The sequence below is a fragment of the Propithecus coquereli genome, unplaced genomic scaffold (assembly GCF_000956105.1).
Source record: "Propithecus coquereli isolate 6110/MARCELLA unplaced genomic scaffold, Pcoq_1.0 Scaffold59, whole genome shotgun sequence".
NCBI classification, from domain to species: Eukaryota; Metazoa; Chordata; class Mammalia; order Primates; family Indriidae; genus Propithecus; species Propithecus coquereli.
In genome coordinates this window covers 6,413,037-6,425,180 of record NW_012151840.1, presented here as the reverse complement: position 1 = coordinate 6,425,180, position 12,144 = coordinate 6,413,037, and the positions used below count along the sequence as shown (strand labels likewise).

The 12,144-nt window shown below is 40.6% G+C and overlaps 1 protein-coding gene across 4 annotated transcripts in view; it reads left to right on the top strand.

Moving 5' to 3' along the window:
- The window catches only part of SETDB1 (SET domain, bifurcated 1), a 33,555-nt gene that overhangs the window by 13,026 nt on the left and 8,385 nt on the right, over positions 1-12,144 (top strand). The window contains exons 4-14 of one of the 4 annotated variants that reach the window (XM_012658825.1): positions 2,561-2,595; positions 3,325-3,424; positions 4,445-4,570; positions 4,737-4,836; positions 5,500-5,573; positions 6,638-6,828; positions 7,595-7,724; positions 8,525-8,735; positions 8,823-8,981; positions 9,926-10,558; positions 10,834-10,950. In XM_012658825.1, the coding sequence (XP_012514279.1) occupies positions 2,561-2,595; positions 3,325-3,424; positions 4,445-4,570; positions 4,737-4,836; positions 5,500-5,573; positions 6,638-6,828; positions 7,595-7,724; positions 8,525-8,735; positions 8,823-8,981; positions 9,926-10,558; positions 10,834-10,950 (1,876 nt within the window). Of the gene's footprint in view, positions 1-2,560; positions 2,596-3,324; positions 3,425-4,444; positions 4,571-4,736; positions 4,939-5,499; positions 5,574-6,637; positions 6,829-7,594; positions 7,725-8,524; positions 8,736-8,822; positions 8,982-9,925; positions 10,559-10,833; positions 10,951-12,144 lie in introns of those variants that run through there. The other 3 variants (XM_012658824.1, XM_012658823.1, XM_012658826.1) reach the window with 3 other exon arrangements.

Sequence of the window (12,144 nt, the reverse complement as noted above, 5' to 3'; positions counted from 1 at the left end):
ACATAGCTGGATTTGGTATGCTAATATTCAAGATTTTTGTATTTTCACTTCTATGACAGAGATAGGCCTTTTTGTTTGTGTTTTTGTACTTCCATGGTTTTAGTATTGAGATTTCAGACGATTTGTAGAATGAGATAAGCAGTATTTCTTCTTTTTATTCTTGGGAAGTATTTGCAAGATTGGAATTACCTGTTCCTTGAATGTTTGATATAATTTGCTTGCATAGCCACCTAGGTCTCTATTTTCTTTTTGCGAAGCTTTTCTATTTCCTTGAGTCAGTTTTGGTAATTTGTAATTTTCTACTAATTTATCCATTTTGTCTAAGTTTTCAATTTATTGGCATAAAGTTTCTGCTTATATTTTTAGCAGGGCTTGACATTTAATTCTTAATTCAGGTCTTTCACACAAATTATTACCTTTATCATTTTGAACTAATGTCTCCTATTCTCCCCTAGAACCTCTCTATTTTGCTCCACAGTTCTTGGCTTAGTGATATGACCTCTAGTTAATATTTGTAGCAAATTTATCTACTACTCACAAACCTAGTTTCATAATGATTCCATTCAGACCTACATGGGATACTTACAGATGTTCGTTGTAGCGTTGTCTGTTATAATATACAACTGATAGTAGCCTAAGTGCTTATAAATAAGTGACTAAGTTAACATATGTGGTATCATTATCCAAGGGATTATTATGCAACCATAAAAAATAATCTGTGGTTTGTATAAGCTGGCTAGAAAAAAAATAAGATAAACATAGATGAACCTTGAGGACATTATGCCAAGTGAAATAAGCCATCACAAAAAGACAAATGATGTATGATTCCACTTACATGAGATACCTAGAATTCATAGAGACAGGAAGTAGAATGGTAGCTGCCAGGGACTGGCAGGGAGGAAAATGGAGAATTATTGTTTAGGGGATACAGGGTTTCAGTTTTGCAAAATGAAAAGAATTCTGGAAGTGGATGATGATTATGGTTGTACAATAGTATGAGTATGCTTAGTACCACTGAACTGTACACTTAACAGTTAGGGCCAGGCATGGTGGCACACATTCGGAGTCCCAGCTACTCAGGAGGCTGCTGAGGCAGGAGGATCACTTTAGCAAAGGAGTTCTGAGGCCAGCCTGGGCAACATAGCAAAACACCATCTCTTTAAAAAAGGAAGAAAAAAAGGACAGACAATAACACGTGTTGAGGAAGAGGATATGGAAAATTGAAATGTTCATAAATTGCTTATAGGAATATAAAATGTATACCATATAGCCACTTTTGGAAAGCAGTATTTCGGTTCCTCAAAAGGTTAAATGTAGATTTACCACATGACCCAGCAATTCTACTCCTAACTATATACCAAGAGAAATGAGAACATATGTCCACATAAAAATTGTGTACAGATGTTCACATCAGTGTTATTCATAATAGCCAAAAGGTAGAAACAACCCAAATGTTCATCAACTGATGAATAGATAAGCCAAATATGGTATATCCATACAATAGAATATTAATCAGCCATAAAAAGGAATCAAATACTGATACATGGTACAACATAGATGAACCCCATATGGGGAACCACATATTGTGTGATACCATTTATATGAAATGTTCAGAGTAGTAAAATCCTTTAGTGGTTGCCAGGGTTGAGGAAAAGGAGGAATGGGGAATGACTGCTAATGGGTGTGGGGTTTTTTTGGAGTGATGAAAATGTTCTGGAATTAGATAGTGATGATAGTTTCACAACCTTGTGAATATAATAAAAACCACTGAATTATACATTTTTTTTCCTACCCTGCCTGCCCTGAATTATACATTTTTAAAGGGTGGATTTTAAGGCATGTGAATTGTACCTTAATTTAAAATGTTTTTTTAATTGAAATTTAGAATTCACTTCCTTAGTTGCACCAGCCACATTTCATGTGATTTTAGTAGCCAAATGCTAACAGATTGGATAATGCAGATATAGGACATTTCTGTCATCATGGGTAGTTTTATGGGACAGACAGTACTATTCAAGAATAAACATTGCTAACTGGGTATGGTGGCATGTGCCTGCAAGTCCCAGCTTCTCGGGAGGCTGAGGCAGGAGGATCACTTGAGCCTAGGAGTTCAAGGTTGTAGTGCACTATGATCACACCTGTAAATAGTCACTGTACTCCAGCCTGGATAACATAGCAAGATTCGTCTCTATTTTAAAAAATAAAAATAAAAAAATAAACTTTTTGTTTAATTCATTGGCCACATCTCTCATTTTTTAAATTGTATAAATAATTCATAAGTAAATTGTTACAAAAATTGAAATATGCGTGAAAACCCCAAATCCCATAGACCACCATCTGTCCTAGTACCTTATCCAGAGGTAAACACTGTCATCCATTTACTGTGTACCTTTCTGACCCTTTTGAGTACTTTTATATATGTGTATTTATCTATATCTAGATTGTTTTTGGTTGTTATCAATAATGGTCCTGCGATAATCCTTTTAAGTAATTTAGTTCTTGACTTCTCAGAAATTCTTGTATGTAAATCTCTAACACTCATTAGAGTTCTCATCCATAGGTGATGCTGGGAGCAGAACTCCAAAAGACCAGAAGGTGAGTTGGGATGGATAAGGGAAAGGTGAGAGATTAGAATGTGAAAATGGGAGAAACTTTTGGCCTGACCGTCCAGTCAGTTAAGCCACCAACATATAACTGTTCACCCTGTAATCAGCCCTTTGGGTTGTATTCCTCTAATAGATGTTATAAGAATGCAAAAAAAGGTTACCAAGAAATGCACGCACTGAGTACTGTATGAAAGAATTTAGGCCATGGTGGCTTACACCTATAATTCCAGCACTTGGGGAGGCCAAGGCAGGAGGATTGTTTGAGGCCAAGAGTTCAAGACCAGTCTGGCCAACATGGGGAGGCCCTGTTTCCATTAAAATAATTAGCCGGGCGTGGTCGCGCTGCCTATAGTCCTAGCTACTCAGGAGGCTGAGGCAGGAAATCTCTTGAGCCCAGGAGTTACAGTAAGCTATGATCTTACCACCACTGCACTCCAGCCTGGGCAACAGAGCAAGACCCTGTCTCAAAAAAATGAAAGAAAGAAAGTAGAATTTAGCAGTGTTCAGCTATGTGAGATTAATCAAGAAAAGCTTCCTAAAGTTGATTTTTGAACCAAGTTTGTAAGGAAAGGGCAATTTTACCTGATAAAGTAACCATAAACTTCTAAACATAACTCATTCCATTTGTTTTTTGAAAAACAAGTTATTTCTTATTCTCAATTTAGTCCTAACCCATGCTACTATTTTAAAACTTACTTCCTCATCTCCTTCCTTAAAGCTCCGTGAAGCTATGGCTGCCTTAAGAAAATCAGCTCAAGATGTCCAAAAGTTCATGGATGCTGTCAACAAGAAGAGCAGTTCCCAGGATCTGCATAAAGGTTAGGGTCAAGAAGTACCTGGGTACAGATGGGAGGTGAATTCTTACAGAGATTTCTTGGATTGCTGGCTTGCTTTATAGCATCTCAGAATCCTTTTCTACCTCTTTTTGGTTGTTTTAACACTACCAGCAGTATGCCGTTGGTCGATATAAAATTATTGTGGTTTTGTTTTCCTTGTCTTCTGCTTTAGTTTTATGTCTGCTGATTGTTTGTGATACGCCAAACTCATTGTCCTTAGTAGTTACCAAATCCCAATTATACTGATGCTGATTTTCCAGTCTGTGATGGAAACAGGCTATACCTGTTTAGCCCCCTACATTTAAGCTGTTTCCATGTTCATGACTACTTCTTCCAATACAGGTAGAGATTAGGGAGAAGAGAGTAACTCAAACTCTTTTTTTTTTTTTTTTTTTTTTTAGACAGAGTCTCCCTTTGTTGCCTGGGCTAGAGTGAGTGCCATGGCGTCAGCCTAGCTCACAGCAACCTCAAACTCCTGGGCTCAAACAATCCTTCTGCCTCAGCTTGGGACTACAGGCATGCGCCACCATGCCCGGCTAATTTTTTCTATATATATATATTTTTTTAGTTGTCCAGATCATTTTTTTCCATTTTTTTTTTAGTAGAGACGGGGTCTCGCTCTTGCTTAGGCTGTCAAACTCTTAAGAGAGGGAAACTTTGTTTGTAGAATGGAATTATTAATAGATACCCTACTCGAAATGTTTTATAAATACTGCTTAGCATTTAACAAGTGGTAGTTACTATTATTGTTAATAAGGAGTTGGAGACATTTGGTTAAAGTGAGATGTTCGTGAATTACACAAAATCTTCCGTTATTTAAGGTTCTGTTAGCATAAACAATTGAGTTATCTGTATCTTGTGTTTCTGCCTTTGGCCAAGAGAGCAGCAAAAGTGGCTAAGGTTCAAAGATTGCCCCATTTTCCCTGGTTACTTCCCTCTTTACCTTTCCATTTTCTACCCAATCTATGGCATAACTCTTCAGAACTTTGCTTTCTTCCATAGGAACCTTGAGTCAGATGTCTGGAGAACTAAGCAAAGATGGTGACCTGATAGTCAGCATGCGGATTCTGGGCAAGAAGAGAACCAAGACATGGCACAAAGGCACTCTTATTGCCATCCAAACAGTTGGTATGTCCAAACTAGAGGAAGCACTAATGAAAGGCAACCTGCACGTCTCCACTGCTGTTTGTTTCTTTTCCCCGTAGCCTTCCTTTTTGTCTCTCACATAGCAGCCAAGATTTACATAGAAACTGATAGTTTTTAAAATTTTTGTTTATCTTTTCCTTTTACTCAGGGCCAGGGAAGAAGTACAAGGTGAAATTTGACAACAAAGGAAAGAGTCTACTGTCGGGGAACCATATTGCCTATGATTACCACCCTCCTGCTGACAAGCTGTATGTGGGCAGTCGGGTGGTGGCCAAATACAAAGATGGGAATCAGGTCTGGCTCTATGCTGGCATTGTAGCTGAGACACCAAACGTCAAAAACAAGCTCAGGTACCTGAACAGAGGACTGTAAAGGGAGTAGAGGCTGGGAGCACAGCACCTGCCCTCTTTATGCCATAGTCCAGATCTCACTATTAGCTTTTGTGTTCTTAGTCCCCAGTGGCCAGAAACCCTTTCTCTTTTTTTGCCACAGGAGTCATATGCATGATTCTTTCTCCCTCCTTTTTAAAATTCCTTTTCTCAAGGGGAAAACTTATAGGAAAACTAGGAGGAGAGTAATCAAAATTGATTAATGGTTGGGGGAATGAGGGATTCGTGTAGAAGGAAGAAATGAGGTGGAGACCAAATGGTTATCAGCAGCATAGGAATCTTATAGAGGAACAAGAATAAGTGGTTTTTTAAAAAGTGGGGATATGTTGGTTAGATTAAGGGAGAATTTCTAACTCTTAAGGTGGGAAGAAAAAAAAAACAGGAAGAAAGTAGTGGACTGGAATGTCTTCCCTGGAGTGTGTCCTGTTATCATCCAGAGGAGCAGAAGCTATGATAAAATCATTTCTGTAGATCATGTTAAGTATCATAACCTCCAGATCTTTCTACCATCACTCTTTACAGGTTTCTCATTTTTTTTGATGATGGCTATGCTTCCTATGTCACACAGTCTGAACTGTATCCCATTTGCCGGCCATGTGAGTGTCCCTCCATTCTTCCTTAACTCTATCAGTTTTTTCCCATACCTTGTTTATCCTCTTAAAACACCAGTTGAAAAACCCTAGTGTTTTTGGTACTTTGGTCTCAAAGAACATAAGTTGAAGCTGGGTGTAGTGGTGTGCACCTGTAATCCCAGCTATTTGGGAGGCTGAGGCAGGAGGATTACTTGAGTCCAGGAGTTTGAGACCAGCCTGGACAACAGCAAGACCTCATCTCTTTAAAAAAAAAAAAAAAAAAATCAAAGAGCATAAGTTTGGTTGATGTCCTTTGGGAGATACATTTTTATTGTTCATCTCTAGGGCTGTCGTTGTAGTCAAAGAGTGAAACATTAGAAGATCATGACTGACCTTGGTTGGACTACTCATACATGTGTTTTGATTTTATTTCTAAGTGATTTAGTTTGAAAAAGGTGTTACTTCTTTCCTCATCTAATGCTGCACATAGCATTTATATTAATCTGTAGTCTGCATAGTGCTTTCTACAGAAGCTATGTTAGATGGACCTTCATAGTGTCCTCTTGTTACTCTGGCTTGGGGACAGACTCCTATATAAGCAACCGTTTTTAATTTCAGAAGAATCAACACTGCTGTATTTCCACATAACATGACAATAAGTATATTCTGAGTCCCTTAAAAACCTGATAGAGAATGAGAAAGGAGGACAATTTTTTTTATTAATTTCATAATGCCACCTGATCTTTCTTACTTTACCACCAGACTTATATCAACAAGTATATAAGAATTTCCACTTAAATTTTCCTAAGGACAAACATCCTGTATGAAATGAGTGAATCACTTCTATTTATATATTGCTTATTTAGTATTTATTTGATTTTCAGGATTTGATTTTTAAATTTGTGCAATTTAAACATTAGGTTCACTGCTTAGGTGGTCTTAGTTTTGCTTCCCTCGAAGTTATGATTTCTTGGTATCTTCTCTCCCTCCCAACTTGAAAAATATCAAATGTCTCCTTGTCAACTAGTTTTCCCTATCAAGACATGCCCTACCTGCCATCTCTCAGCTCTGCTTCTTCCTTGGAACAGTGAAAAAGACTTGGGAGGACATAGAAGACATCTCCTGCCGAGACTTCATAGAAGAGTATATCACTGCCTACCCCAACCGCCCCATGGTGCTGCTCAAGAGCGGCCAGCTTATCAAGACAGAATGGGAAGGCACATGGTGGAAGTCCCGAGTCGAGGAAGTGGATGGCAGCCTAGTCAGGATCCTCTTCCTGGTACTGTTCTTCCCTAGAATTTTGGAGGCGGGTCAGGATGGGGCGGGTGGGCATAACAAGCAATAACGAGGATGATTTTATAACTATTCCGTAGCTTTCCTCTTTCTTATCCTCCTATCTGTTCTCAGTGTTTCTGGGCAAATTTTACTTTGTTCTTTTTTTGTTCCTCTCTGGATGGTTGTTGAAAATAAAATCTCTGAATTTAATTATGACACTAATCTGCATGATTTTGATTTATTATCTTTTTTTCTCTAGAAATATTCACATTGTGTGCAGGTACAGAGAAGGCAGCCAGTTTTGTTTTTCCAGGGTTACGGTTTTATTAATAGTAGGATAGTGGGACAAAGAAGAGGGATCAAGGAATTGAGGGTCTTGATTATCTTTCAAGGCTCCATTTAACTCTTAGATCTTTTGTACTCATCCTTCTCACCTTTCCTACCCCCTCTTACAATTGTATTTCTTCTCTGTGTTATTGCAGCCCTTTGTTCCTAGGGCCTTATGATCCTTATCACACTTCCTGTACTCAGTGTAGATGTCTTTCTCTCCTTTAATTTCTTAAACAAGGAGTATATGTTTTTCTTCTTTATGTTCCTAATACTTGTCATGGAGCCTGGCCTGTAAGTTGATTGAGTAAGATGCAGAGTTGAGGGCTCATCAGGGAGATTTCCCAGAGGTGGTACATGATGTATAATCTCCACACATGACAGGATAGATTCTAACCTTTAACCTGTTTCCCCACCACCTTCCTGTCCTCCCAATCACCCAGGATGACAAAAGATGTGAGTGGATCTATCGAGGATCTACACGGCTGGAACCAATGTTCAGCATGAAGACGTCCTCAGCCTCTGCACTGGAGAAGAAGCAAGGGGGACAGCTCAGGACACGTCCAAATATGGGTATGTCCTAAAAGATAGCTGGAGGAGGGAAGAAACAGGGCAAACTAGCAAAGGAGATTATATGCAATGGCTATCCTTTGTTTACCAGGGTGACACTACTGACTCACTGGAAACAGGATGTGTACCCTGAGTTGTTTCCAGTAGTGGTGATGGATTTGTGATGCTGCCTTCACATGCTGTGGCTCTGATTTGTTCTAAACAACCACATAAAAATCTGAGACAACTGGGTTAGGTTAGGGTGGCAGTAGTTACCTCTGTTAGCCACATGAGAATTATCTGCCTCGTGTATTATCCATCGTCAGTTTTCTTTAAAACTCAGACTGGTTTTTTTTTTTTCTTTTAAAGACTAGTCAAGTGCAGTAGTGAGGAGGGGGGAAAGTAGTAGAACAAGGAGTTCAATCTGTAACTGTGAACAGTCAAGTGAGATAACTCACTACCTTTGGACCAGCCTGATTTTTGTTTTTTGTTTGTTCATGTTGCTGTCACACTTTCTGCTTGATTTTCTCCTGCCAACATGAGTTGATTAAAGAATGCATTTTTTAAAATATTCGCCAAAGTATAACAGTTAATGAGGTAAATTATCCGAGGCAGGAAGATACACAGTCTTAACTAAGTCAAAACCAGCATTCGCCAGCATCCCATTGATTGGTATAAATAATGGGAACTGACAGTTTTAGCACTTACTTAAAATTTTTCCATTGCTACTTTTTTATATTGCATAAATTAAGGATCAGGTGTGTGAATGAATGCAATTGACACAGCTGTGATCTTCCCAGAGATCAATTTCCCTTTTCCTGTAGGTGCTGTGAGAAGCAAAGGCCCTGTTGTCCAATACACACAGGATCTGACCAGTACCGGAACCCAGTTCAAGCCAATGGAGGCCGCACAGCCTACAGCTCCACCTGCCCCACCTGCCCCACCTGCTCCACCTGCCCCACCTGCTCCACCTGCCCCACCTGCCCCACCTGCTCCACCTGCTCCACCTCTATCCCCTCAAGCAGGTGACAGTGAGTGAGTGCTATTCCTTCTTTTTTCTTCAGTTTCTTTCATACTATATTCTCTGCATCCCTTACTATATTATCTCTTCTAATTTCCTAGAAGCTTGGAAAGCCAGCTTGCCCAGTCACGGAAGCAGGTAGCCAAAAAGAGCACATCCTTCCGACCAGGATCAGTGGGCTCTGGTCACTCCTCCCCTACATCTCCTACACTTAGTGAAAATGTCCCTGGTGGGAAATCTGGGATCAACCAGACATACAGGTGAGAAAATCTCAGGCTCTCTGTGGGCAGGTTGGCAATGTGAACTGAGTGGTCACCGTATAGGGGAAGTTCCTTGGCTCCTAAGGGCTTCGTTTAAGGTTAAGATGCTGAGAAGTTCAGACTTGAAAAGGAAGCTTTAACCTTAGAAGTTTCTAAGAAACACAAAATAAGAATAATTGGGGCCGCCTCAAGCCTGTGATCCTAGCACTCTGGGACGCCGAGGTGGGAGGATTGCTCGAGGTCAGGAGTTCGAGACCAGCCCGAGCAAGAGTGAGACCCCGTCTCTACTAAAAAAATAGAAAGAAATTAGCTGGACAACTAAAAATACATAGAAAAAAATTAGCCAGGCATGGTGGCACATGCCTGTAGTCCTAGCTACTTGGGAGGCTGAGGCAAAAGGATTGCTTAAGCCCAGGAGTTTGAGGTTGCTATGAACTAGGCTGATGCTATGGCACTCTAGCCCGGGCAACAGAGTGAGACTCTGTCTCAAAAAAAAAGAATAATTGGATGCCTGGAAATATGGTATCACCAGAAAGTCCTTTGTTAAAACTTCTTATTGAACATGGTGCCATCATTGCTAAAATAAAAAGGAAAGACCACAGCCTCTTTCCTTGAATCCTGGGAGTTAGTAAAGACATTAGAGGACACACAGCAGACAAAAAGCATTGATAAGATACTGGACTCTACTTCCATAATTCACAGGCAAATACATTTTAAGAAAAGGTGCACTGTTCAAATGGAGATGTTATCAGTCAGTTAAGAATAACCAGGGAGTTTCATTGTCTAGGCTTGTTAAGGCCAGGAAAGATCTTTCTTATATCATCTTTAGCTTCAGTGGCACAGCCATTTGAAAGATGAGAGAAATGGCTTAGCTAGCTGGAAGGATAATTATACAACAGAGGTCCTGTTGCCTTCTGAACTGATCTTTTGCATCTCATTTGCAGATCACCTTTAGGCTTAGCAACCTCTGCCCCAGCATCCTCAGCACCTCCAGCCCCTCCAGTACCCCCAGCCTTCCATGGCATGCTAGAGCGGGCCCCAGCAGAGCCCTCCTACCGTGCTCCCATGGAGAAGCTTTTCTACTTACCTCACGTCTGCAGCTATACTTGTCTGTCTCGGATCAGACCTATGAGGAATGAGCAGTACCGGGGCAAGAACCCTCTGCTGGTCCCTTTACTATATGACTTCCGGCGAATGACAGCCCGACGTCGAGTTAACCGCAAGATGGGCTTTCATGTTATCTATAAGACACCCTGTGGCCTCTGCCTTCGGACAATGCAGGAGATTGAACGCTACCTTTTCGAAACTGGCTGTGACTTCCTCTTCCTGGAGATGTTCTGTTTGGATCCATATGTTCTTGTGGACCGAAAGTTTCAGCCCTATAAGCCTTTTTACTATATTTTGGACATCACCTATGGGAAGGAAGATGTTCCCCTATCCTGTGTCAATGAGATTGACACAACCCCCCCACCCCAGGTGGCCTACAGCAAGGAACGTATCCCGGGCAAGGGTGTTTTCATTAACACAGGCCCTGAGTTTCTGGTTGGCTGTGACTGCAAGGATGGGTGTCGGGACAAGTGAGTTGGTAGGGAAATTGCTGCCCCTGCCTCCAACTTTATCATATTTGCCTTTTTACCTCTTCCTTTGCTTTATATCTGTACTGCTTTCCCTGTCTCCCTTTACCTTCTCCCTCAGCTGGAACTCCTGCCACAGGGCCTCCATGAAAGCTCTGAGGTAGGGAGGCTAGAGTCTGATGTGACCCCACTGAGTAACCCTGTGTATGTGTATCTCGTGGTGTTTTTTTTTCTCTCATCCTCTCCCTTTTTCCTTTGCTTCCCTCTGTCTTGTACAGATCCAAGTGTGCCTGCCATCAACTGACTATCCAGGCTACAGCCTGTACCCCAGGGGGCCAAATCAACCCTAACTCTGGCTACCAGTACAAGAGACTAGAGGAGTGTCTACCCACTGGGTAAGTAGTCGGGGGATGTTGGGACACCTCAGAGACTGAGGAGCATGTTCTTGTTTTTCTGTACTTACAGGAACTATCAGAATTCTAAAAATCAGAACCAAAAATAGAATACCAAAATGGCCATTTTATTAATTAAATCTTATTTCCTGAATTCCCACGAATTTCTTTTGTGGGCTTTCCTTGAAATGAAGGCATGGAATGATTGAATAGCAGGTTTCATTGCAAAGAAAGATTATCTTAATTTCATAGCTGTATGAATGTTCTAACAGATTGTGATTTGCTCTGGCAAGTGAAATGTGTTCAGAGAGGAGAAGTAAGCAGGGACCTGATTATATAGGACTTTGTAAACCAGAATGAAAAGTTAGGATCAAATTCATGGTGCTGTTAGAGGATTTTAAGCAAGCAAGTGATGTAATCTTCCTTAAGGTTACTCTGACTTCTTCGTGGAGCATAGGTGTTAGCACAGCAAAAGCAAAATTTAGAAGCTCAGTTAGGAATTAATTATGGGAGAATAGGTGAGAGAGTTGGTGGTGGCTGCAGCTTCTCTTAGAATGGGGGTGGCAGTAGAGATGAAAGAGAAGAAAGACTTGGGATGCTTAGGAGGTGGAGCTACAGAACTTGATAGATTGACTTTGGAGTGGAAGGAGAGAAGTAGAATCAAGGACAGTTCCTAAATTTTGAGCTTGAGCAACTAAGTGGATGTTGGTGCTTTTTACTGAGATGGAAGACCAAAGGAATTGTAAGTTTGAGTGAAATTCAGCTTTTGTTGTGACCATGTTAAGTCTGAGATGCCTGTTAGGCAATCCTAGTGCAAATGTCAAGAAGGCAGTAGGATTTCTGGAGAGAAGTGTAACGGCTGGACGTAAAGATTTAGGAATCATCAGCGCAGGAGTAATATCTAAAGCCTGAATGATTTCACCTAGAGAGAACGTTGATATCAACAAGGGGGCTCAAGAGTAAGCCCTGGGTGTCCCAACACTTTAGAGGTTAAGCAGAGGAGGTGGAGCCAGTGTCCAAGATTGATGACAACAAAGAGGAAGGCAATGAAAGAGTAGAATATGGTATGGTAAATTGATATATATAAACATGTGAACTAATAAACTTAGTCTTCAAGATACATCATTAACAACTGGAGAGGAGAAAAGCGTCAACGGAATAATTCAGAAAATATCCCATAATTGAAGAGGCCAATCA